At 40.8% G+C, this 25,900-nt stretch overlaps 1 protein-coding gene across 6 annotated transcripts in view; it reads right to left on the minus strand.

Annotated features, from left to right (window-relative positions):
• Positions 1–4,390: 4,390 nt before the first annotated feature.
• Positions 4,391–25,900, minus strand: part of GNB1 (G protein subunit beta 1) — a 37,218-nt gene continuing 15,708 nt past the window's right edge. For 2 of the 6 annotated variants that reach the window (XM_031062504.1, XM_031062503.1), the window contains exons 2-12: positions 22,356–22,407; positions 16,662–16,769; positions 16,031–16,069; positions 15,305–15,411; positions 14,848–14,911; positions 12,963–13,125; positions 12,097–12,163; positions 10,168–10,369; positions 9,074–9,290; positions 6,678–6,789; positions 4,391–6,127 (exon numbers count right to left, since the gene is read on the minus strand). In XM_031062504.1, the coding sequence (XP_030918364.1) occupies positions 6,683–6,789; positions 9,074–9,290; positions 10,168–10,369; positions 12,097–12,163; positions 12,963–13,125; positions 14,848–14,911; positions 15,305–15,411; positions 16,031–16,069; positions 16,662–16,718 (1,023 nt within the window). In that variant the 5' untranslated portion in view covers positions 16,719–16,769; positions 22,356–22,407 and the 3' untranslated portion in view covers positions 4,391–6,127; positions 6,678–6,682. Of the gene's footprint in view, positions 6,153–6,677; positions 6,790–9,073; positions 9,291–10,167; positions 10,370–12,096; positions 12,164–12,962; positions 13,126–14,847; positions 14,912–15,304; positions 15,412–16,030; positions 16,070–16,661; positions 16,770–22,355; positions 22,408–23,813; positions 23,872–25,900 lie in introns of those variants that run through there. The other 4 variants (XM_014309753.2, XM_031062506.1, XM_031062507.1 and 1 more) reach the window with 4 other exon arrangements.

The raw sequence follows: 25,900 nt of genomic DNA on the forward strand, positions 1-25,900 counted from the left end.
ATAATATAATATAATAATAATAATAATATAATATAATATTTCTTTTGGAAAATAAAAATTCATCCTATTGGGCATAAACTCTGGCTTCCCAAGGTCCCTCAGGTACTAACAGGGAATTCTGAGCACCGTCTGTGTGGAAAAGAACACAGAACAAAATAACTCAGAGTTACAAATCTGAAGTAATTTTAAAAGTCAGATGTTGTCTCCCATTCACTCCAAATCCTCTCTGCTTCTTCCCATTGGACTGAGCAGCAGCTCCAGGGAGCCAAGCATCAGACATGATTATTCCCACTGGACCTTCTTTCAGTTTTGCTTATAATACCCCAGGAAGTAAATCAATAAAGCAAAGATAAGGAACTCTGGTGAAAAATCAATGGAAGTTGAGATAAATATATGCAGTTACGTGTTTTCCAGGATGACTCACCCTGCCAAGCACACCCAGGGTAGGAAAGGAGCTGCTGCTGCTGCTGCCTACTGCTCCTCACTCAGCTGCAACCCTGCTTGTGCAAAAGAGAGAAAAAACCCTGAATATTAGAATTCTATACATCTTAAAACATGTTTGGTTTAATAAAAGAGGGTTTGGAATGTTTGTGATGGTTCTCTCAGGTGCAACAGGAGTGTGTGTGACAGCAAAATCCAAATTTCCTCTGCAGAGGGACCTCCCTGCCACAGCACAGGGCACCAGATCAGCAAGAGCACCTTGCCAATTAAAATATCTTCATTATTTTGACTCTAGATCCTCATTCCTACCTAAAGCAGAGGAGGGAGGCTGAAAAGAGCAGGGATTCTCATCAGGGCTGTGATAGAGCATGGCAAAAAATGTGAGAGGGAGCTTGGGAATATTGGGGAGAGGGGCTGGAGAGAAACGCAGGGAATCCTTTCTAAATAAGACTTGGTTTTAAATTGTCCAAGAGCCCCTGCTCCAGTTAACTCTGCCTCATTTTTAACCTCTCCATCTTCACCAGCTGAGGGTTTTTTTTACATAAAACACTGGGAAAAGAAAATCCCTCCAAAAGTAAACATTGGGAAAAGCTTGTTTTGTTTGTGAGGCCTTATGGAAAAATCTGCCCACGTTCAGAGGACCCTGGAGACGCAGGAAGGAGGGGTTCCATGAGCAGGAACACGAGCTGCAGCCAAACCCAGCACAGGCTGCTCTGTCACACACGTTTCTCCCTGCACTGACCATTCCATGGCTCTGTACCAGCAGATGGAGCTGCACTGCCTTTTTTTTTATTTTCTTTCCCCACCCTTTTAAACAGACTTTTCCCTCCCTTATCTGTTTGCCACTTAAAAATCTGTTACATCAAATAAACTTTTCATTTTGCACTTCCTGTTCCCCAGACAATTCCCTCTCAGGGTCAATCACATCTCGCTGCACTCAGCCAGAGCAAATGGCTTCTGAATAATTAAAGCAGGAAGATTCTCTTTGTTCTATTTTATGACAAAATTGTCTTGGGTTAAGCCAGGAATTACTTGAATGAGTATTGAGCAGGGCCTGGATTCCTAAAGGGTGAGTTTGGAGCAGCCAGCTCTCTAAACAATGAGAAGTTCGCTCAGTTTTTATTCACATTTCTGATTTGTTTTTCCCAGCTAAGTGAAATACTGGATCATTTTACCAATGCAGTTACTGTTCCTTATTTTAAAAATACTCCTTGTACATTGAATTGTAATAGTTTTTAGTATTGATATAAGAAAAAGCTGAGCACAGCACAGAAGTGCTCAGGCAAAGAGAGGAGACAGAGCAGGAATTGTTGAAGCCATCAGGTAAAATGGAGCAAAGTAATTAATGTTTAAATCATTGAACACACGTGAGGCAGGCAGGACAGAGAGACGAGACAGAGCAGGGATTTTTGAAGCCATCAGATAAAATGGAGCAAAACAATGATATTTAAATCATTGAGCACACGTGAGGCAGGTAGGACAGAGAGAGGGGACAGAGCTGGAATTTTTGCAGCAGGCAGGACAGAGAGAGGAGACAAAACAGGAATTTTTGAAGCCATCAGGTAAAATGGAGCAGAGCAGTGATGTTCAAACCACTGAGCACATGTGAGGCAGGTAGGACAGAGAGAGGAAACAGAGCAGGAATTTTTGAAGCCATCAGGTAAAATGGAGCGCAGAAATAATGTTTAAACCACTGAGCACACGTGAGGCAGGCAGGACAGCAGATGGCTGCTGCCACCTCTGGGAACTGCCATGTGCCAGGGCCATTCCCAGCAGGAGGGGCAGGGAATGCACCAGGCATCCTTGTTCCAAGAGGGAAACTGAAATCTGGGTTTTCGTTTTTGCTCACACGGCCCTGAAACAGAACAAATTCAGCTTTCCACTCTTCCATTGCATCCCAGCTTTCATTGGAATGCAATGGAAAAAGACCAACTCATCACTGATGGTAAAAGCAGAGGCAGACTCTCAGAAATTACATGAAGAGAAAAGAGAACAGCACCATGCAAAAATAGCCAGCTGCTGCTCGAACTTGTTCATCAGCCACTTCTTTTCTTCTTTCCCCTCCAATGTGAATTCATGCTTACACCTACACTAAAAAGTGTTAATCATAAAAGCACCCAGGATCCTGCCTTGCTGCAGAGCCAGGCACAGAGCTCAGCACGGGTGACAGCTTTTATTATTCTTTATTTACTCTGCCACTTCCCAGAAACCAGATTATGCTATTTTTAGCTCCTATAGGGCATGATTCAATCAGTCATTTTAAGTGTGTTTCACAGCTGATTTCAAACACTCCAGGGGACTTCATGGTCAAAAGGCAGAATGCCCAACTCAATATTTTTTTTTCTGTTGGTAGTAGAACCTCAGATCTTTTATTTAATTCATGAAGAAATTAAAGGCCTTGAGGGGCACAGAATATTCTAAAGGTCTTAACTGGAGCTCCTGGGACTGAGAAATCTGTTCTGTCTTCCTTCACTCCTTTCCTGAAACTCCACGAGAAGATTCCAACCCCATTCTCACAGATTTTGTGTTCTCAGGTCATGGAATCCGAACCAGAAATAAGAAATCAGCACCAGAAGTTCACCAGCAGCTGGGGAAGCTGCTCTTTGGAGCCACATCCCACAATTATCTCCAACTCGGAATCTTTTCAAAGCCCACAGGAGGAGCTTGTAGGTAAGATGACATAAATAATTTTGATTTGGGTATATCCTAAAATTCAAGGCGTCCAAAACTCAAGGTTTTGGCCCAGACTCAAGAGTTCAGAGCTGCTCCCTTTGCACACCCATTTTTCTCCAGCAGCAGCACTCTGAATAACCAAACACACAGTGAAAAATGTTTAAATCAAAGAAAAATTCTTATTTAACACAAAAATAAGAGTAGTGAGAGGCAACTGCAACTGTCTGCATTTCAAATAAATCCCAAAGGGCTGCACATCAGCCTCCTGACACAAGTCACTGTCCTGGGGTGTTTTATTGCCAGGGCACAGAGATTTAACACATGGATTGAGATTAAGGAAGGTGAGACAGATCATTGATTTTATTACAGACCAGAGTCACATATGAAACATCCTTTGGAATAAAAATATTCCACATGAGTGGAAACCCCGCAGCTACAGCATTTGGAATTGGAAACCACTAAATCCGAGTTCCCAAAATTCAGCATTTCTAGCCATGAGCTACTTACCAGTCTCATGCAGCCCCAAACAACCCCAGTGCTCACAGGTGGGCAATGCCACCATCACATTTTCCACATTCCCAGCTTCTAAAAACCTCTCCATTGAGGCTGAGAATTCCCATGTTTGGTGTGAGACCAATCCACAGCTTTGGAATTTCTCTTGGTTGATGTGAAATGAGGGAAAATCCATTTTTGTTTAGATCAGAACAAGAGATGGGACTTCACCCACTAAAACCCTCAAGCCAACCAATACCAAATTGTTGAACCAACTGCTTTTTAACACCTCATTGCACAAATCTGCTTCTCTGGGTATAAAACAATGTTTAAAAATTTTTTTTAGATAAGATTCTGCTTCTTGGAGACTTTATTCTTACTGAGCATGAAAATGACTTCTTACCCTGTCAATCTAAGAGTGCCAACAGAGCTGCTGTGGCCAGATCCTCACATGGCAGGAACCACTCAATTCTTTTCCTATTAAAGGACACAAAAGTTTTAAAAGAAGTTACTCAGCATTTTGCTTTGATTTCCCACTTCAGGTGCTCCACTCCTACAGCACAAATAATTTTTGTGCTGTGCACCTCATGACCCATAGTGGCTCTTTGAATTTGGAGTTAAGTGCATACTCTGCCCAATAACTGACCATTAACCATTGAAAAACCACCAAACCATTTCTCTGGGGACAGCATTCCCTCCTCCTTTGTGTTTGTTCTGTTTATTCCACAACTCAGAAGACGTTCTGCATGTTGAACAAGAAGCTGCAAAACAGATCAGTCCAAACTCATGTCAAACTGCTTTATTACATCTTAAATAACATTACATTTTAATATAGTATCTATCTTGCATCCAGCTTTCTTGAAGTACACTGACTTTAAAATTAAATACAAAAGGTGAAGAGGGATACAGGGCGTGGAGAAAGCTCTACAGAGTAGTTTCATGAAAGAGAGTAAGAGGGAACTCATCTTTTATGCCAAATCCAGGCCTAACGCACAATTACAGCACATTTTTGTACAGAATGTTGCAGAAAAAACAAAATGGAGAAAAGCTACTACTGCTGCTAGGAAGGAGCATTTCTGGATACAGTGAGAAGATAGGAAAGAACAATCTGCTGTCCAAACACTGCTGCTTTTAACATTTTATTTGAAAAGAAAGCCAGGAAAACCTGCTCATTACAAAAATGACTCTGATCAGATGCAAAGGACTCATCCTGCAAGAGGAACTGGCTGTGAGGAACTGATTTATAAAGAAGATGGTCTAGGTTCCCTCCTCCCACACCCCAGAATCTTTGACAGCGATTGTTTGAACAGGCTGTTTCTTTTTTTTTTTATTCTTTAAAAAAAAAAAAAGTGACTTATCACGCTACTCCAAAACGTGCATAGCTTTGTACTGGAGTTCTTCATAGATTTATGCACAGAGTAGCAACAATAAATGAATACAGCGACAATGGTTACAGTTTTTAAACAGGTTATTTCTTCAAAGAAAAAACATCTAAGGACTTAGTCCAATATGCACTTTTTAGCATTTCTACAGCATGCGATTCTAAGAGTAAACCCACCCAATATGGCAAACAATCAAAAAAGGTTTTTTTTTTTCTGTTTAACTTAGAAAGTTCAAGATCATTATTTTCAAAACATTGATTTGTACATCATTTCATACACAAAGAATTGACTCGATACCCAAGTGTAGGATAGGTCTCTTTTGAAAACAGAGATTCCTGGTTGTTGAGACTTATAGGATAGTGTTAGGATATATAAACTGCCCTTCCAAGTGGACAAACCAAAACAGATTAAAAAAATCAGTGTGGTGAAAAAGGGGGGGCAGGAGGGACCAAGGATTGCATTTGTAATTCATAAAAGGTGAAAGGATTCTTTAAACAAGCATTCATTACCTTTTACAGCATGTGCTTGGTTACCTTACTGCTTAACATTATCCTATATATGCCAAGTTTTGTGCAACAATTATCTGTGATACTAGAAAATAAAAATAAAAAAAATTAGGGACTAAATTTACAGCGTTAACAACCCCCAGTGCTCTGGGCTAGGACTCCCTTGTTTTGCTCAATTAAATACATAAGGAAATGTATTTAAAAAGGAAACTTGAAAAAAATCCTGCTACAAACATGACTTTAAAATTTGCAAGTGTGTGAGATAAAGTCCTTAACTTCAACTTGGAAACTACAGTGAAAGCTAACTGTTTCACAATTATGCTCAAGTTTATTTTCTGGTCATGCTTTTTATGATAGTGTTTCATTTGTTTTTAAATTCTCAAGACAAAAAAAATGGTCCCAAAAGGAATGCACAATTTCATTTTGCTTACAACACAGAAATTCTTCTTGGAAAGGTAATTGTGCTCTTCATTTCAGCAACAGGAGACGGAAAAGATCTTGCCCTTTGAAGTTGGGGAGGATGGGGGTCCAAGTTAGTATGGTTGGATTGGATATGCTATCGTTTTTAATTTTCAACCGTTGGAAACTTCTTCCAGTCCTGGAGTCCGCTGCTCTTCTGGCACACAGAAACATCTGGTGAGAGTTGCACTTTGAGAAACTGCAAATAAGTGGCAAACTCTGCTGTCCCCAGCACTGACACATGCAGGCATTACCTCCCCCCTTCCCCAAGGATATTCATTTATTCAAAAAACCCACAGAGGAAAGTACAGTAATTAAAAATAGGCCTCTAGAAAAATGTCAGTGCGTGCATTAAAGTAATGGTCATCTAACCCCCCAACCGCTTGAGTTTGCTCCTCACGGATTTCAGGAAATTCTCAGAATTCCCAGGTTGGAAGAGACCTTAAAACGGAGTCCCACCCAGCCCCAACCCCTCAACTCAACCCTGGCACCCAGTGCCACATCCAGAGTTTGTTAAACACACCCAGGGATGGGGACTCCAGCACCTCCCTGGGCAGCCATTCCAGAACTTTATCACCCTTCTGTAAAAAACTTCTTCCCAATATCCAACCTGTATTTCCCTTGCTGCAGCTTGATACCACCCTGAATGATCAGCACCAATAACAGGACTGCTGGCAAAAAGCATTCTGGACCCCAAAGCTGCCTTAGTGAGCTGGGTACTCACCTTCTTCAGTTCCAGATCTTGAGGAAGCTGTCCCATGACCCTGTTGCCACTGCCATGCCATCATCAGTCACACCTAAGCAACTGACACGGTTATCGTGACCAGCAAGGACACCTGGAAATGAGAAATCAACAAATAAATTGCTTTGTTTGGGTGATTTCCTGTCTGTGCAAGTTCCAGCACAGCACGTTTGGATTAGCCAAGCTCTAGAGTCAAAAATCCTGAACAAACAGGGCTGGAATTTTAAAATGCCGTTGATTTTACAAGCACAGACTCGGGACAGAGCTGGGTGGGTTCTCAAGGGGATAATTCAGTGAGTGCATTAGTCCAAAGTTTTCCTTCTATCTTCCCCCTATTATGACCTTTACTGCTCTTCCATGAGCTGTGAAGTGACAGCCCTGAAGATTGTGACAATGTCACTATAACCATGCCCTGCACAGCTTTTGCTCCTCACCACAGTGACAAAGATCAGCTAAATTTTACAACACTTCATATTTGCAAAAAAATTTCTTTTAAAACCAGACGTAAAACTGAATTGTGTTATGAACTCTAAAGCATTTTTCATCCAGTTTTCTCTTACTACATTCACAAGACAGACTCCTCCATACAATCTATTTGTCAATATGGAGATCTAATACAATTCAATTATAGCACCATTAAAAGAATGAATTGAGACACTAAACAGAAAAATTAAGGGAGACAACATTTTCCTCTATGCCCTTTAATTTAACAGTTTCAAGGAGGTAAAAAGAAAACCTAATTATGTTCAAGCTTTCCAGTCCACAGCACTGAACCAAGATATTCTTGATAGACTCAAAAATAATCTTTCTACATGAATTAGAATGCTCACAGGACTCTCCTCATTCTCTCACCAGCAACAGGAAGTGCTGCAATTTGGTAAAACAAAATCAGCACCAAGAAGTTTTAAATACTTGTACTGAACACACAACCACAAAGCTGTTTAATACAGAAGTGCCAATATCAGAAAATATAAAAGTGTTTAATATCAGAAGTGCCAAATCTGCCTGTCAATCTACAGCCTTGGAACATTTCAATACACAGAATATTTTTCTCATCTCCTATTCTGATCAGAGTAATGAAACGTTTGTGGCCTAATTTATACATTTTTTCCAATGAAAGTTTTCATTTTGAAGACCTGAAGTTAAATTCTTTTCATCTTTGGACCACGAATTTCATGTTTGTTTCCTCAAAAGACAAACTCCAGAGTCTCTGTTGTTTTGCTGGTTGTCTCTACAACTACTGCTACAAATACCAGGAAAGAAATTCTTGTGTATAAATAGCAACATTCATGTTGAATTGCTTTGAATAGTTAATGCATAAACAAAGCCATAAAGTCTAAAAAAGAATCTCCCTCCACCCCAAGCCCTTGTTTTTAATGGTAATCAGAATTCCAATGGATTTGTACCATCACTGGGCAGCCTAAAGAAGTTTTCAGAGAGTTCTGAAGGTGACACAGTGAGTGCTGAGAGATCTGTGCCTGAGACTCAAATCACACATCCAGAGTTGGAAAAGGCCACCAATGTCACAGACATATTTTATGAGAAATCCTTTTGCTAGGATTTTTCTCCTGACAAGCTGAGAGGCCTCAGAAATGAAATGTAAACAATAATTATCTGCTGCTGTGGAATGCAACAGGTGCATCTTTGATTGGTCTCATGTGGTTGCTTTAAATTAATGACCAATCACAGTCCAACTGTCTTGGACTCTGATCAGTCACAAGATTTTATTATCATTCCTTTTTATTCCCTGCTAGCCTTCTGATGAAATCCTTTCTTCTATTCTTTTAGTATCGTTTTAATGGATCATTTTCTTTTAATATATCATAAAAAAATAAATCATAGAGTCAAGATTCTCGTCTCTTCCCATATCAGGATTGCCTGCAAACTTCCACACGGAGCCAAGACTCTCATCTCTTCTTGTTGTCATTTATTGCAAAGGTTCCATATTGTTGTCTCCTTAATGCAAGAGTTTCATAGCTCCTGGATGTTTCTCCTAGGCAGCTCCTCCAAGCACTGACTCTTTCTTCTTCTCACAGCACCCAACTGACTCCAGTTCCCCCTCAACCAACCAATCCACTCTTTTGTAACACTCTTCTTCTACCTGGCTACATCTCTGACCTGTTAAAGTCAGGCCTGCTCCTAATATTTAATAATTAGCCCAGCTGTAACTCCTTAGGGGTAAGATACTTTTATTTTCTTATATGCTATCCCCCTACATCCTCTCTCATCCTGGGACCCCTGAGAACACCACCACACCACCAAGGCCATCGAGCCCAACCTGTGGCTTATCCCCAGCACTGAGTGCCACATCCAGGAGCTCCTTGGACACCCCAAGGGTGGGGACTCCACTAAAACACCCAACCCTCAAAGCCATTTACCTGCTCTGTCAGCTTTCAGCGTGTCCCACACGTTGCAGTTGAAGTCATCATACCCAGCTAGGAGCAGGCGGCCACTCTTGGAAAATGCTACAGAGGTGATGCCACAGATGATGTTGTCATGGGAATAAACCATCAGCTCCTGGTCAGCCCGCAGGTCGAAGAGCCGGCACGTGGCATCGTCCGAGCCCGTGGCAAAGGCGTTGCCGTTGGGGAAGAACTTCATGGGGGAGAAGAAAAACACAGACTTAATAAAATAAAAAAGTAAAAATTTAATAAAATAAAAAAATAAAAAGCCTGTGGCAAAGGCGTTGCCGTTGGGGAAGAACTTCATGGGAGAGAATAAAAACACCAATGGTTTCAGATTTAATCCCTATGCATCACACAAACACAGCAAAGAGGCTGCACTGTCACAGTCATGTTTTCTGAAAAATCCAGGATTCTTCTCCTGGGAAGCTGAGAAGCCTCAGAGAAAAAGGAAAACAATATTATCTCATTTGCTTCTCCTGTGTTTTGCTGCTTTGGAATGTGTTTGGAGATGTTTATCCACCAGGTGATTGTTTCATTGGTTTCATGTGAATTGGTTTGACTTAATGACCAATCACGGACCAGCGAGGGCGTTGCCATTGGGGAAGAACTTCATGGGGGAGAATAAAAACACAGATTTAATCCCTCTGCATCACACAAACACAGCAAACCAGAGGTTGCACTGTCACACTTGTATTTTCTGAAAAATCCCTTTACCCAGGATTCTTCTCCTGGGAAGCTGAGATGTAGTATAATATAATATAGAATAATATAGTATAATAAAGTAATTAATTAGCCTTTTGATATCATCATTCCTCCCAGAAGCACCATGTGCGTGTCTGTGTGTGTGTCAGGACTGTGGGCTGACAGTCACCAGATTCTGGGCAGTTGAGTGCTTGGCAGTTGCAGTTCAGATGTAGTGTAATATGGAATAATATAACATAATAAAGTAATTAATTAGCCTTCTGACATCCATGGAGTCCTCCTCATCATTCCTCCCAGACTTTGGGCACAAATCTCCCTGATAATGCTGAAGAGAAACAGCAAATGCCCAAGGAGCAGGTACATACACAGATGGCGTTGATGTCGGACTCGTGGCCGGTGAAGGTTTGCCGGCACATTCCTTCTCTGACATCCCACAGCTTGGCAGAGGCATCGCAGGCACCAGAAACAAAACACCGGGCATCGGGGGCAAGGGACAGGCTCATCACATCTCCAGTGTGCCCAGTAAATGTGGTTGTCTGCTGACCAGTTTCTATGTCCCAGAGAGCACTGGAAAGAATCATTAAAGAGGAAAAAATCAACACGCCTGTGCTCCTTCGTGAGGTTTTTTATCACTGCTGAGGTAAAACTCCCAAGTATTAATAACACTGATCCTGATAATGGAAAGAAACATTTTGGCTGAATTATTTGGCTGTTGTAGATTGATTATATAAAAATGAATTGTGCAAAAATGAATTGTGCAAAAATCAACATGTCTGTGCTACTTCGTGAGGTTTTTTACTATTGCTGAGGTAAAACTCCCAAGTATTAACAACATTGATCCTCATAATGGATATAAATATTTCTGGTTGAATTATTTGGCTGTTGCAGATTAATTGTGCAAAAATCAACACATCTGTGCTCCTTCATGAGGTCTTTTTATCACTGCTGAGGTCAAACTCCAGGTATTAATAACACCGATCCTGACAATAGAAATAAGTATTTTTGGTTTGGCTGTTGCAGATTAATTGTGTGTAGAAGACCTTAAAGCTATCCTCAATTTTAAAACACTGGGGGTTTTTAAATTGAAAAACAGTGGGGAAAACTGGTGACTGGCACTGAGGGCTGTTCATCCCAAAGTTCTCTGCCATGGCTGTTATCCAGTACTACCACAGCTTCAATTAAAGCAGCAGTGGTAAGGCTACAGCAAAAGCTGAGCCAGCATTTCTCATTTTATAAACTCACAGAGGATGAGTAACTTTGTGAATTATGTCTGATCTTAAAGTTGCAAGTCAGCCATTCACTACAACAGTGATAATTAAGAGTATGAAAGGATGAAAGAACACTATCACCTCCTTAAGAAGAAGCCTAAACACTTTAGGAAGTTGGGATTTTTAATTTCTGTAATTTCTCAGCAAACCAGAGCCATCAGCAGCAGGTTCAAACCAGGTAAACAAGATGTGCCTGTATTTGATAAAGTCCTTTGATGAACTGAGGTGATGTCAAGGACAGCTGCAGAATTACTACAGAACTCCTGAAGCAGCTGTGTTCTCTTACAAAGAGCATCATTTCTACAAACCCTCTCATTTTGTTAGAGTTTTTTGGGTTCTCTAAACACCAACACATATTCAGAAACATTTTTGGTTCTAATCCCATATATATTCCACAGCTACTCAGAATCAGGCATTCAGAGATTCTGGCATTGTATAGGACAGGTGTTTATTAGACAATCTCTGCTCTAAGTGCTGCAGCTTGAGAGAACTGCAATGCTTTTAAGGAATAGATATAATAGAAAAATCTATGAAAAAAAGATGGAGGCCTTTTTTAGTTCAGAAGCCAGCATTTATGAAGATATACACCTACATTCTCCTCAAAAAACCCAGCTATTGTCACTGGAGAAAATTTTCTAGGAGGTCTTCTGAATAACAACGTTAACTACATTCTGTATTAGAAATATCCAAACATGACTGTTTAAGTAATAAATACTGAATACAAAAGGAGTTTTGAGGAAAATCATTAGTCTAATACAGTTATTTCTGAAAGCCAAATAGTTACAGGAAGAAAAAAATTCCCAGAACATCTTAGCACAGAATTAGGTCAGCCTCTTCAGAACATGGGCACAAGGAAACAGCCAAAGCTCACAGGGTTGAAATTACCAGCAAAAAGTGACATAGGAGCAGTATCACCAGAGTGTTGGGGGTGATGATGAAGTTTATGAAGGCCAAAGTTTCCTTCAGGCACAGAAAATGGGTGAGAAAAGCCCTTCCTGACAGTGCTGTCCCCATGTCCCAGCTTACCAAGTGGTGTCGCCAGAGCTGGTGACGATCTGATTATCATCCAGGAAACGACAGCAGGACAAGTAGCCTGGAAACAGAATAGAGGCGCACAAATAAGGCCAGAGATTACCCTCCAAAGGCAAATTGGTTTGCTAATAAGCTGCTTCCTCCTCTCCTGAAGCTGCAGCAAAACACATTGAAAACCTAAAATGCAACAGATGATTTTTGTATGGTAATCTGCAATATTTTTGTGGTTTGGTTCTTTAGAGACCACCCCAACCCAACCAGAGGAAGGGGAACAAAATGTGGAATTCCACGGTGGAACCCACTGGCCAAGCTGGGCAGGATCCCAGTGAGCCTGCACTGCACACACCCAACTTTCCAAGAAAATCATCTCAGTCTCACTGCATCCAGCAGCAACAGATGCTGATGACCTCAACTGTATCAAACCATTGAGAAAAATAAACTGCATTCCTGGTCAGTGCACAGACCTGAGCATGGACATTGGATGTTGCCCAAGAGCAGCATCAAAGAAGTTCATCTGGATGCTCTGAAGCATCTTTTTTCCTGAAATCCCATCTGCCAAACCATCAGTGGAAGCACTCTGATTACAGAATCAGCCTGCCTGCCAACCACCTCCATTTCACAAAGCACAGAATTCAAACTACAGCAGAAAATATGAAAACCTGCAAACATCAACTTCCAGCTAGAAGTTTTTGTTCAATTTTACAGCTGAAAAACTGTTTAAAAACATTTAAAACCAAGCAATCTGCAGCTAAGCTCCTGCCTGAGAAAAGAAGTAGATTGTTATTAGGAAATGATATTTAAAGGATTTTTTTTTTTTTCATTTTCACTGTGCTGAGGTAACTCTGAGCAGCAGCACCCACCTGTGTGCCCAGCGAGCTCACGGCTGACACGGACATTCCCTTCACGAGTTTTCAAGTTATAAATGGAGCAGATGTTGTCAAGCCCACCACAAGCCACGTAATTGCCAGAGGGAGCATATGCACAAGTCATGACCCAGGAGGAGCGCAGGGGGATCGCATGCACCTGGAACACAGACAGGTGAGCACTTCAACTGCAGAAATTGCATTCAAAAGGAAGTTTTTCACCTGTCTCTCAAGACAGGCATCATGTTTTTGGCAGAGAAGCAAGAATAAAACAGCTGTTTGAGTGTTGAACTATTCTGAGGGTAACTTGCATATGGGGCTCGTCAGAACAAGTAGTGACGTAATAAAACCTCAGATTTGCTTTTCCTGAATCCAGTTCCATCAGCAATTTTGGTCCAAAGTGAATGATTTCATTTCAGTGCTCTGATTACTATTGGTTTATTATAGGTTCAGGAAAATATTGACTTCCAAGCACAGTCAGCAAAACTGCCAATTCCAGGCTTAGATGCTGTGAATGAACAAGTAAGGAAATCGCTGCTTCCACTGCCACTTAAATCCTTCTTTGGAAACCCACTGCAAGCAATCAAGCTTCACATTTAAATAACTACCCCATGTTTCCTTGTCATTCTCTGCTCAAAGAACTTTTTTTAGATAATTATAGAAGCTAAACCTGTTCTGTCTTGTTAACTCATTGTGTTCATCCCTTGAATTTGTTCATACAATCTTTGGGAAGGGCTGGTGCCCTTAGACATATGGTGATAATTCACGCAATATTAACAATATGCCTGAATTTCTTAAGGAAAAATTTCATTAGAAACAGAGGAACAGCCAGGAATCAGTGGTCCTGCAGCAAAGAGCAGTTAAAAAAACCTCAAACCTGTCCTAAAACCACAACCAGTTCATTTTTTTGGAAGTCTTCCACCAAAAAGTCTAGAATATTCCAATAGTCTCTACTATGTGGAATATTCACTTTGAGCCATTTTATTTTATCATGAGGCAAAGATCAAATTGATGACAACACTGTTACATCCAGTGTGTTCTGGAACTGCCAAAAGAATACTGCATGGATTAATTAGCATTGATTTAAGAACTGAAGATATCAATGCAGAAATCATGGATGTAGTGATGATTCCACCATCCTACAGCAGTCACAGTAATTTAGATGACATTTACCTGCAGGCTGGGGTCAAAGGATGAGGATGAAGGTAAAAATGAGAGGGTTTAATTTTAATTTGCAAACCATATTATACTAACTTTTTAGTAAAGTGATGCCATTTGCTCCAATGCACTGATAACATTGATTTTAATGCTATGAGGAGCTAAGTTAGGAAAACTTATTCAGAATAAAATCAATTCCATGCACAAGACCCAAGCAGCTCTGTCAACTTAACCCCAAGGAGCTACAAGGGAATTGTTGCCAGCCCTGTAACAGTGGCCATGATCAGTAAACACCAATCACTGTCAAATGAAAGTAAAAGCAGTCCTGAACTGCCTCATGTGATTGCAGCCATGAAGTGATGACTCATTAGAACATGTCAGCTCTTCCAGGACTTCACTGCACAAATTCATCTGCCTATGCCAAAATCTCTGCCCCTTCTGGTGCAAGATGCTCATCACTGCCTGCTCTCTGGTAATCACTTTCCTGCAGTATCAAAACAAATCAAAATATTCTCTAGAAGGAAGCTTTTCCTTGTTCTCTGCCTGTGGAGCACATTTTCACACATTGAAGACACTGCTGTGTTCTTTACATACAACTTGATAGTTTTAGAGAATTCAAAATTTGGATTTAGAACTAGGAAATAGAGCCAAAATGATGATGGGCAACAGTTCCTCCTGATGCTTTCACAAGTGAATTACAGAGCAATGGATCAGCTGGCCTTACCTTGTTTGTAGTATAGCTGTCCCAAATTATAAGTTTGCCATCCTGGGAGGCACTAACTAGAAGCCTAGAGAGGAAACAGCAGGGAAACACAATCATTGTGGGCAGCCAAGGAACACCTTTGTGCTGAACATTGTAAAGAAAAGAGAACGAAAGCAGCTGGTACCAGTGGCACTTAGTTCTCTTTAAATTAATCAGTAGTTAACAGGGAAGGGGAAGAAAAAGACAACTGGTAATGGTATCTACTTTATTTTCACAGTTCCTCAGAATTCATGTGGTATCATTACTGTATTTTTCAGTAGACAAGGACTGGGATTTTGGCATCAAATGTAGGCTTGAATTACAAAAACATGGAGGAAAATTGTGGCATTCAGTGTTTCTGACTCCTCAGAATTATTAACTCCATGTGCACCCAGCTTTCCAGAGAGCATGAAGCCACGTGAGCCAGCTCTGTACCCACCTGGAATCAGTCCCCCAGTGCATTGCATAAATTTTGGCCAGGTGTCCCCGGAGTGTTCTCCTGGTGCGCATCTGGATTCTCCCCACGGGGTCGATATTGGCTGTGATCTGAAACAGGAAAAGGTCTCACACTCAGTTCCTCCCTTCACTGTCCTCAGCTAACATCTCACACACATTTCCCACAGCCCCACATTCTCTACACTGATTTTTTTTCAACTGTTCATTCACAAGTTATGTAATTTTAAGTAGCATGTCTTTATTACACCACACAAGCAGCCTATTGCATTTATAAACACTCCCAGAAATTGTTTTGTTTAGGTCATATCTTCTTAAGACTTCTAGGATTTCAGACCTTTGAGCTGGGTTTTCTCCTCCTCCACAGATAAATGTGGCAGACATTGAAGAAGTTTAACCTCAGCAAGCCTTATGGTTCTGATTAGCAGGGTAACAACAGTATTGCTCCCAGCTCCAGGGCACAGCATTATTTTCCATTAAGCAGCAGAAATGTGCCCTGAGTCACTCCAAGAAATCTCTGCTCAAGGCCACTGCTCTCAGGAACTGGACAAACATGTACTTATTTCTGGAAGAAAACACCCAAAGGCAAAATAAAAAAAAAAAAAGCTACAGGAGGTAAAACCAGATTCACTTGCATTCACCTTTTTACACAGCATTTTCTTTTTGTAAAGGAAACACTTTCTTAATTCCTGTTCAACTCTGAAATTCTTACCTGAGCCAGGGTGGCATCTGCACATGCTTTCCTAGCATCCTGCAAGAGAAGGAAATGAGAGAAATTGGATGGAGTTCTGTACATTTCTTTCTCTGTTTTAGCAAGTTAATTAAGCCCCCTGAACCCGAGGTTCAGAGAACATTTCTGTCACCCAGAGAGGACCCATGCTAACAGCAGCATTACCATAATGCACTGCCTGCTGTCAACACACATTGTGCATTTTATTTTGAAATTTCATCTTCTTTTGGAAGAAACACAACCTGACTCTTACCACAAAGACAATCACTGCTTGTTAGAGGCTGTGCAGCCTCCAACCTCAGAGGTTTTTAAGAACTTACTGGACAAAGCTCTGACAAACTTTATCACTGACCTTATTTTTATCAGGTTTTTTAACTTTAGTTATGCCCTAGCTCATACAAACTTCAGTCAACATTCATTTTCATCAGCAATTTTATGCATTGCTTCTGTAACTATTATTTCCTAAGCAATATAAAAGACAGAAAAAGTAATTTTCTAAAGCAGCCATATGTGCTTGCCCTTTCTTCATTAACTCTGACATTGGGGAAACATTTCAGGCATCATTTCTGTCTTGCTCAGGACACACTCATTTGTGCTGATGCACAATACATACTCTGATTTGGTTTTTCAGCTGCTCGGCCTCCTGGCGTAACTGGTCAAGCTCGCTCATTTTCCTGTGCTAAAGGTGTGCTCCACTGCCACCTCTGAAACAACCAGAAATCTGAAAAACAGGCCACAAGCAGGACAATTAGGAGAAGGCAGAGTTTGAAATGACAAGTCCTTTCAACCACTTCAAACTTGGAAAAAAATAGCAAACTGATTTATAAACACAGGTGGAAATGTGTGTCTGAAATCTCCTCAGTGTAAGGATGTGCTTTGCTTCCATAGAATAGAATTTGGACTTATTTCTCTCCTCCAGGTCTCCTCCTTTTTCCCTTTTTTTCACGTTCTGATTCATTTTTGTATAAATTCAGGTTGTCCAAAACTGAGTAAGCAGGTAACACCAATTTTAGACATGGAAGTCAGAACTGCCCTGCAGCTCTTCAGACCAGAGTAAGGAATCCTCCCAGAAAAGAAAAAGGATTTACACTGACACAAGCACCTGCAAAATGCTCTAAGAACTGTCTGCAACATCACAGTTATGAAAAATTTTGTTCTGCTATGTGGAGAAAAGGAATCACTCACAAATGTTCAGGGTTTTATTTGGTAACTGCTAAAATGTCTGAGATCCCAGAGCAGACTGTAACATGAATGTGTTGTCAGAGTAAAATCTGGGATTTTTTGCTGGTTGAGGGCAGGAGTTTGAGAAACCACATCCATCAGACACTTCTCCCCTCTAAGCCTCTGTTTTCCCAGTATCCATAGGCACCAAATTACATATACATATTTTATATTGGAATATTCACTTTGGGCCATTTTATTTTATCATTAGGCAAAGATCAGATTGATCTTTGCAAGCCAGAGGCTCTAGGAAACATCACAACCACTGAAACCACCTCAGCTTTTGCCTTTAGAGCTGCTCAACTCTTGGGCTGTTCCCCAATATCACAATCATGTGGATATTTCCTATTAAATGTACAACTGATCTTGAAAGTCTCTGCTCCAGAAAGATACTGTTGGCATTTTCTCCAGCATTCCACATCTCCAACTCAGCTGTTCCTTAACTTTTTGTTTTAAAATCTCTGCAGCTTGATAGCAACGGAAGATGCTGAAGAAACATGCTGATGAATTTTATCTTTTACTGAAGAACAAGATTAATTGGTTCCAATTTCAAACACTACACAGAACACCTGGAGTTTATAAATTTACACAGCTAATGTGTGATTTTAGAACATTTTATTAGCCAGAATTGACCCTTTACCATTAAATAAAGGAAATGCTTTGCTAGCAGCTTTACATATTATTCTGTTAAGATTTAATCAGCTTATTTATCTTTGCAAGCTTGTGGGGTTTGTTTTCCTCTTAAAGCCCTTCCCAAGGAGAAAGATGAGGATAACTTCCAAATTTTTATGCAGTCACAATAACAGAGAACATACTGTCAAGGTAAATTAGAGTAGTAGAACAAACATCACTGGTAAAAGAAGCTTCAAAATAGTTTAGACTTCAATATTCCCTAAATATTTCTATCCCCCATAACCAGACTTAGGCTGCAGCTCTCTCCATAGTAGTTATTCCAAACTGAAAACCTCTAGGAACAGATGCCAGATCTTGTCACAGCATCATTTACCATTTTTTCCTCTTCTCTGAAACCCACAGTATCTCAGAAAAGGATTTTTAGTTGGCTTCTCTCCCAAAACTCCACTCACACAACTTCAAGGCCCTTTCCCTTCATTGGAAACTGGGTCTGTTCCTCCTCTCTTCTGGTCCCAGGGTCATCTCTAAGCCCCTTGAGGATTGCTTGGTCAGCTCAGCCCAAAATCCAGCTAAGACAAAACCCATCCTGAGTGGTTCATTATCCTGCTTTTCTTTGGAATGCTCTTTTGTTTTCTCAAGATGTTTTGTTCATTCTGCATCTCAGACAAACACTCTGGGCTGGATATCTGTTAGAATTTTGAGCATGTCACACCTGGTGAAACACTACTGCACTGCCTCTGTCAGAAAGGAGTTAATTTAAGAGTAAACTGTGATTTTTCAGCTCTTTCAGCTTCTTCATTTCTAGTTCTGCCATTCTCTGAGTTAATATATAAAATAATTTCCTACTAAGCAAATACTGACCACTCCAGACAAAGAATTTAGAGATGCTATCATTCCTATTTCAGAGCAAGAAATTCCAAAACTTTGGTGTTCTGCCCAAGGTCACAGCAACTCACTGATGAGACTGCAGTAAAGACTCAGGACACCAAGAATTCCAGCTGCAGGTACAAGGAACTACAGTGAAGATTTTACATGCAGCTTTATTTAAAACTACAATAGGTGGAATAATCTCACGTCAGTCAGAGCAGATATGCTCTCCTTAAAATAGCACCCATTTATTTCTGCAGAATTTGTGCACTGTGAGAGAGAATTCTCTTGCATTTAAATGAAACAAAGCTTTGCATGGAACAGGGAGAGGCCTAAGGAGATGAACCCTTATCCTAGGAAGAAAGTCACATTAAGAAAGTTCATTTTCCCATCTTGTATCCATCTAAATCCCCACCTTGAAGACAGATCCACTTTAAGAATTCCAACTTAGCCCCTGTGCATCCCAAGCAACAGCAAACTGATCTGCCTTTCTGTCAGCATCCATAGGAATTGTTTAAAGCACATTTCCACGTTCTCTTTGTAGTCTTTGTTGTTTCAACATCAACAGGAAGTGCTAATTCCTGCCAACAGGACTGAACTCACTCAGGAAATGACAACCCCACAGCAGCCAAGGGCTTTAAAATACAGGAGTTCTCTGAAGCAAACTGTAAAATTTATGGGACAAACAGCAAACCAGCTTGGCTGTTCCACTATTTCTTTTACACTGAGTTTTAGACAATTGAATTTATGGTAGAAATATGAGATCTGTGGGAGGAAAAAAGAGTTCCAGCCTCCCGTGTCCTTTTTAGCTATACTGTAAATCAGAGATTACTACCATTGTATTTTAAAAAGTATCTTTAAAAGACTGAGGAGATCAGGTGAAGTCAGAAGAATGTATGGGGAAAATTGCTTTTATCTATTCTCACTCTTGATAGATGGGAAATTTTATACAGATTTATTTATATTACAGACATGGGTTATATATTGAACAGCCTCTGCTCACCACAAACAAACACAATTGAGTATCATGAAATAGAATTTTATTTCTTGGCATGTTCTAAAGGCATTTAACCCTTTTTTATAAGAAGGCTTCTAGAAGAATCTGCAAGCTTGATGTGGATGGTGATCCTATTTCTGGAATTTTCAAAGAAGTTACTGCATTTCCAAATTAAGGAAAAAAGTCACTCCTCAAGTTCCACACTCCTTTTCCCCAAATTCCCCCAGAGCTGTGCAGAAATAGGTAGGAGCCAAACTCCTGCTTACCTCACTTTGTCTGGCCTATGGCAGTGTGTCCCTGCAGGCAGCTCCTCAGGAATAAAATTCACTTTCTTCAACCCCCTCAAGACCTTCCCAGGGGCTGAAGTGCTTAAGTGTCTCTGGTCTAAGCTTATTTGCCCTAATCCTGTTGACCAGTGCACCTTGTGGGTAATTCTCCCCTTGCTGGGTAACAACCTGTGCACTTCAGGGCATTCCCTGCTCCCCCTCCTCCAGGTGACCCAAATCCCTCATTTCTGACAAGGTACCCATGCAAGAGCCACTTTGCTCCTCTGTTTCCCACACAGGAAAATCATCTGACTTTGCCTGATTTGTTACATTCCACATCCCAAAAACTTCACAATTCAGCTGTGTCAAAGGATTGATCACATCTCTTATGTCAGAACAGCTCAAGGTTTGCTTTTCTCTAACTCTAACATGAGCTGTATTCCTGTATAAAAGGAGACTTAGGTATGTCCAGTCAGTTGGTGTTCAACAGCTTTGCACTGAATCTTTCAACTGCAGGAAGCCTTACAGAGCTTCCATGTGCTTCCTGCAAATGGAGATACACTCAGCATCCCAGTGGACTAATTCTTATTTAAAGAGTAAGAATTATTCACTCCCTGCTCAGAACACAGTGACAGAAAAGAACTCGAATCCACTCATTTCATTGTAACAACTCCAGTGTCCTTTCCATAGCTCTAAGTGTTAATCCAATTAAATCTAGTTACTAAAACCAAGGTATCATTAACACCCTTACATTTATTTGTAGCCTGATGCTTGAGAGCTGGATACAACTCACCCAAACACTGTTAAATATTATTCCTCTCTGAAATTCCTCTGCTGGTAACATTAATGAAGCAACGCTTACTAAAAATTTCTTTATTTAATTTTCTTACACCATTCCTATTAAAAAAAAAAAAGATGGAGTCTTCTACCCTCTCTCTGTCCTGAGAATAATCTCTACAAATTAAAAGAAAAAAACCCACATTTGAAATCACAGCTATCATTAAGTCAAATATTTCACATTTCTATCCCTTGCTGGTCAAACTTTGCTTGCCACAAGGTATTTTTAGCACAGCCTAACACAATCCCACCAAGCCACTGTGGATGCAAAGTCTGGTAACACAGAGGGTTTCAAGCTAAATTATTCATTTTTTACTCAAGCACAGTAACTTTCTAAGGAGGTTTAGCAAATCCCTTTTCTGCCATGAACAGCCTGGCTGACATTTCTTCCCTCAACCTCTTTCCTGCCAATACCCATCAGTCCAACATGGATGAAAAGCAAAATATTTGCAAAATCAGAGCCCAAACTTAACAAGGAGCTGCCAGCATGGCCAGCAGACAGTCCCAGAGCAGGACATCTGATTAAATGAAGCTGTGCTAATCTAGCAGATACCACAAATCCTATTAGCAACATGCACAGCAGCTTGGACATTTTCACAATGACAAAGGAATTATCCACAACTCCCTGTTAGTTACAGTGAGCTGACGTCACTGCCTTTGAAAAGCTGAGGGTTCTTTTTGTTTTCAGGAGCAGAGATGGATTCCTTGTTTCTCTTTTATTCTGTGGGAAATGCAGTCAGGTCAGAATAGCTGGTGGAACGAATTTGAGGTGTTCTCTCTCTCATTTATATGAACTAAAATTGAAGATAAAATTCAGGGTCCCCTTGGATCCAGAGGGAGATATGGGCAGAGGAATAAAGCCTGCTGCCTGCCTTTTGAAAACCAGCAAATATCCAGTAATTGAAAATATCAGATTTAACTCTGCAAATACTTGCCCAATTAGCAAATGTTCCTCACAGACATTCAAGATAAAGTCTGGAAGGTAATGAAGATTTTACTGCTCCAAGAACAATAGTAATAATTACAATTACACAGAATATAAACTCTGGAACTGTTAGGTTCTGTTTAAATAACAGACACATTGAAAAGAACGTTCTGACAAGAGCCACTTTGCTCAAAAGAAATTTGGCCTTCTTTTGTCAAACATGGTGGAGAAGTAATTTTTCATTCATGAGAGAATGACTATTCTCATCATTTTATTTATTACAGTTCCCTGCCCCACTGAGATGAAACAGTTTCATCTGTGGTCTCCCTCTGCTTTGCCAGTTCCCTCTCTGACAGAGGCAGGCACTAACATCTATTATTTAGCAGGTTTCCTGGCCATTTTAAAATCCTTCCTGTTGACACAAGAATACACATGCTAAAGGAGAAAACATGTACTTTAGGTTTGCACAGATGAACAGCCAAAAATCTGAATTAACCACTTTTTAAAAATAGGATGTTTCTCAGGGAGTAGGAAAAAAAATAATCTTTTTTCTCTACTTACATTTTCTCTCACTACAGTAGAAAGCCAACTTCTGCTGTCAAACATGTAAATTCTGGAAAAAAAAGACACCAAAACCACAATTAATGTAATCACCACAAGAGCGCACAGATTTCTCAACAAATCTAACAGAAATTAAACTATCAAAGTGCAGATATTTCTGTGAGCTAACTTGAGCAGCTGGCCTGCCTTCATGAAGGAAATGGGCACAGTTTTATTTACTGTAACACAACCAAAAGATGAGTTTGCGTCAAGAAGCTCATTTTGACCTTCTTTCCCCAAAAAACTCTTGCAATCCTGAGATCATTTTCCTGCCCTAGTAACAGAGAAGTCCATGCTGCTAGAGAATTTAGGATTAGAAGAAAATACAGTATCAGTCACACAATTTTCACTGCACTACAAGGTGCCCCCTCCCCAAACCAGCATTTTTAACACACTGGAATTATTTCTGCTCAATCCTGCCCATGAGCTCCATTTGCCTTCTAAGCACAGTTAAATATCATGATATCTATTTTATCAGAAGAAGTTACATAAACCTCCTACTAATGAGCTCAAGTGAGAGCACACCGCTCTCTGCAAGAGTTACAACTTTAAATCACTAATGGTATCAGAAAGTACAGAAAGAATTGACACATTCAGGAACTCACACACACAGACTTTGGACTGCACTGCTTTAACAAACTGGCTTTGCAGTAAGGGGAAAATGTAAGAAATTTTCGAAGAGTTTTTTCTCCAGGCAGCACAAAGCAATATTTGAGTTCACCCCAAGATGTGAAACACTCACAAGCACTTCTGCATCCCAACCACCTGGATCTGGCTCTGTCACACACCAAGACAAGGGCTGGGGGTGATGCCAGGGGACCCCTCAGTGTTCAAAGCTGCTGCATGAGGACAACTGAGATGATTCTGAGCACAAAGCAAGAAGGTACTGAAGCAAAATGACCTTAAATCAGAAAGCCAGCCTAAAATTCCACACACTTCCAACTGAAATCTCCCATAAAACGCATGTTTCTGATTTTACAGTTCATTACAAGCTGGAGAATTTACAAACCACTCCAGTGTCTGGTATGGAGGTTAAGCTACTTAGGATATGGATCATCCTCACCCAAGCTCATTTATAGATAAACATTTTAATGCTGTGATTATGAAACCATCACAGAGTAAGCAGTTTTCTTTGTTACTGCCAGAACAACACACTTTGGGACATAAACAGTAACTCACACTTAGAGGCCAAACTCCACTCCCCAGACACAAAACCATGACATGACCATTTTAAATTCTGAAAATGGAGCAACTCCAGTCAACTTCCAGAAGTCCTGACAGGAAAAAATTTGCCCCCACCACAGAGATAATGAAATCTAATGAAATTCTGAAAGAATTACCTGAAATGTAAACAAGTAAATTTATGCTGGTGCACTAAGAGCACACAGAATACACAACAGCAAAGGGCAAAGCACACACCATTATTGTCCTGTGCTGCACCCTCATTAATGCAGGAGAGGTGCTGCAGATTTTATATGCCTTCTTCAAAAAACAAAAACAAAACAAAACAAAAAAGCCACTTTAGCCAGCCTGAAAGAAGAGGAAGGAAGCATAACAACAAACTTTTCCACAAAAGTTGAGTTTATTTTTCAAAGGGTTAAGGTTTCTACTTGATGCTCGCAGAACGCAGTCCTGGCAACGGAGATATTTTCAATTCTACCTTAAACATGGAGCTCATTTAAGGACAAAAGCAGACGAGCTACTCATGAAAAAAGATCTGCATTGCCACAAGCTTCCATTTTTAGCTAAAATGTAGCCTGGTAAAAGCAACATGAGAATTAGAGGCCAGTTCATTCCCTGCACCGCAGCAGTGGCTCAGTAAAGAGTTCTTGTGAGGAGCTGCACACGCTGCCCTGCCAGCCCTGCAGATCCTTGACACCAAAAACTGGGGTTTCAAAAACACCAGAGAACAAGAAGTCCCACAGAACACTGGGAGCACGGTTCAAGTGGTTAAACCATCACACCAAAGCAGCTGGAGGAGAGCCAGCCCCACACAGGGCTGGTGTTCCCAGTGCTCCCACATGGCCACAGCCTCCTGCTGCAAGGGAACAACCAGCACAGCCATTTGGGCTGAAAAAGAGTCAAGTAACTCCACAAGTCAAAAACTTCTTCATTTCTGGGTAAAGCTTCCCTCACTGACTGCTGCTAGCCCAATATCCTTTTTTCTTTACAGATACTGAAGCAGCTCCTCTGAGCTGACAACCCAGCCTAAAATTTCAGAGAATTCACAGAATCCCCAGGTTGGAAGAGACCTTCAAGATCACTGAGTCCAACCCAGCTCCAACAGCTCAACTGAACCCTGGCACCCAGTGCCACATCCAGGCTTTGTTAAACACACCCAGGGATGGGGACTCCAGCACCTCCCTGGGCAGCCATGCCAGAACTTTATCACCTTTCTGTAAAAAACTTCTTTCTAATCTCCAAGCTGCATTTCCCTTGGTGCAGCTTAAGGCTGTGTCCTCTGGTTCTGTCATTTCCTGGAGAAAGAGCCCAAGCCCACCTGAGCACAGGCACCTTTCAGGAGCTGTAAGATTGATAAGGTCACCCCTGAGTCTCTTTTTCTCAGGACAAACAATCCCAGCTCCCTCAGTTGTTCCTCACAGGGTTTGTGTTCCAAGCCCCTCACCAAACCTAGTTCATCTCAACTCCAGGTACAAGTCTACATATGAAGAAGATTTCTGCAGAAGACATCAACTTTTTTCATGAGGCTGGGGAAACCAAGGAAGAAAAAGAAGAAAAAGGACTTGGAAGAGTATGGAAAGCATTTTGAAATGTTTTAACATCACAGGAAATCTGAATAACCCTCCAAAATGGAGCAACTTCCTAAGCAGATTAAACACACTCACTGTACCCTCTCCAGAGCCATTAACCAGATAAACACGTTTTTCTCTTGACCTATGGATTCAATGAGAGACTTAAAACCCAAATATTCTGGATGTAATTCCAACCTTCTCAAGACTGCTTTCCACACACATTGACTCGATGCCAAGGCTAAATGTCTGAACTGCTGCAAAGGCATCCTTGTATTTAAAACACACCAGCAATTCATGCACAGTGATGTGGGGCCAGGCATCAGGGAAGAGTCTGAGGATCTGGCTCAAACCCTGGGATGGGGTTTGCCCAGCACTCCCAGCAGTTGTCCCTGCTGTAGGAAGGTGGAGAAGCTGAGACTTGTGTTCAGTGGGGGATGCAATCAATGTATCCACAGGTATCTGAGGCTTTATCAACACAGCTTAACACGGATCTCAACCAACACCAGTAAAAACTGATTTTCATGACCATTACACCACGTGAATCTTAAAAATGTCTTGCAGAACACATCCTCCTGCAAGAATGGCACATAGGGTTGCTTTAATCAAGGCACTCAAACAAGAACAACTGTACTGGAGGGGAAGAGAAAACAAAAAAACCCCTCAAACTATCCAAAACCCAACTAGCAAACCTCAGTATCACTATTAAGATAAAGCAGCAATTTGAAGTGAAGTTGCTCTGCTGCTCTGCACCCC

The sequence above is a fragment of the Geospiza fortis genome, unplaced genomic scaffold (genome assembly GCF_000277835.1).
Source record: "Geospiza fortis unplaced genomic scaffold, GeoFor_1.0 scaffold37, whole genome shotgun sequence".
Classification (NCBI taxonomy): domain Eukaryota; kingdom Metazoa; phylum Chordata; class Aves; order Passeriformes; family Thraupidae; genus Geospiza; species Geospiza fortis.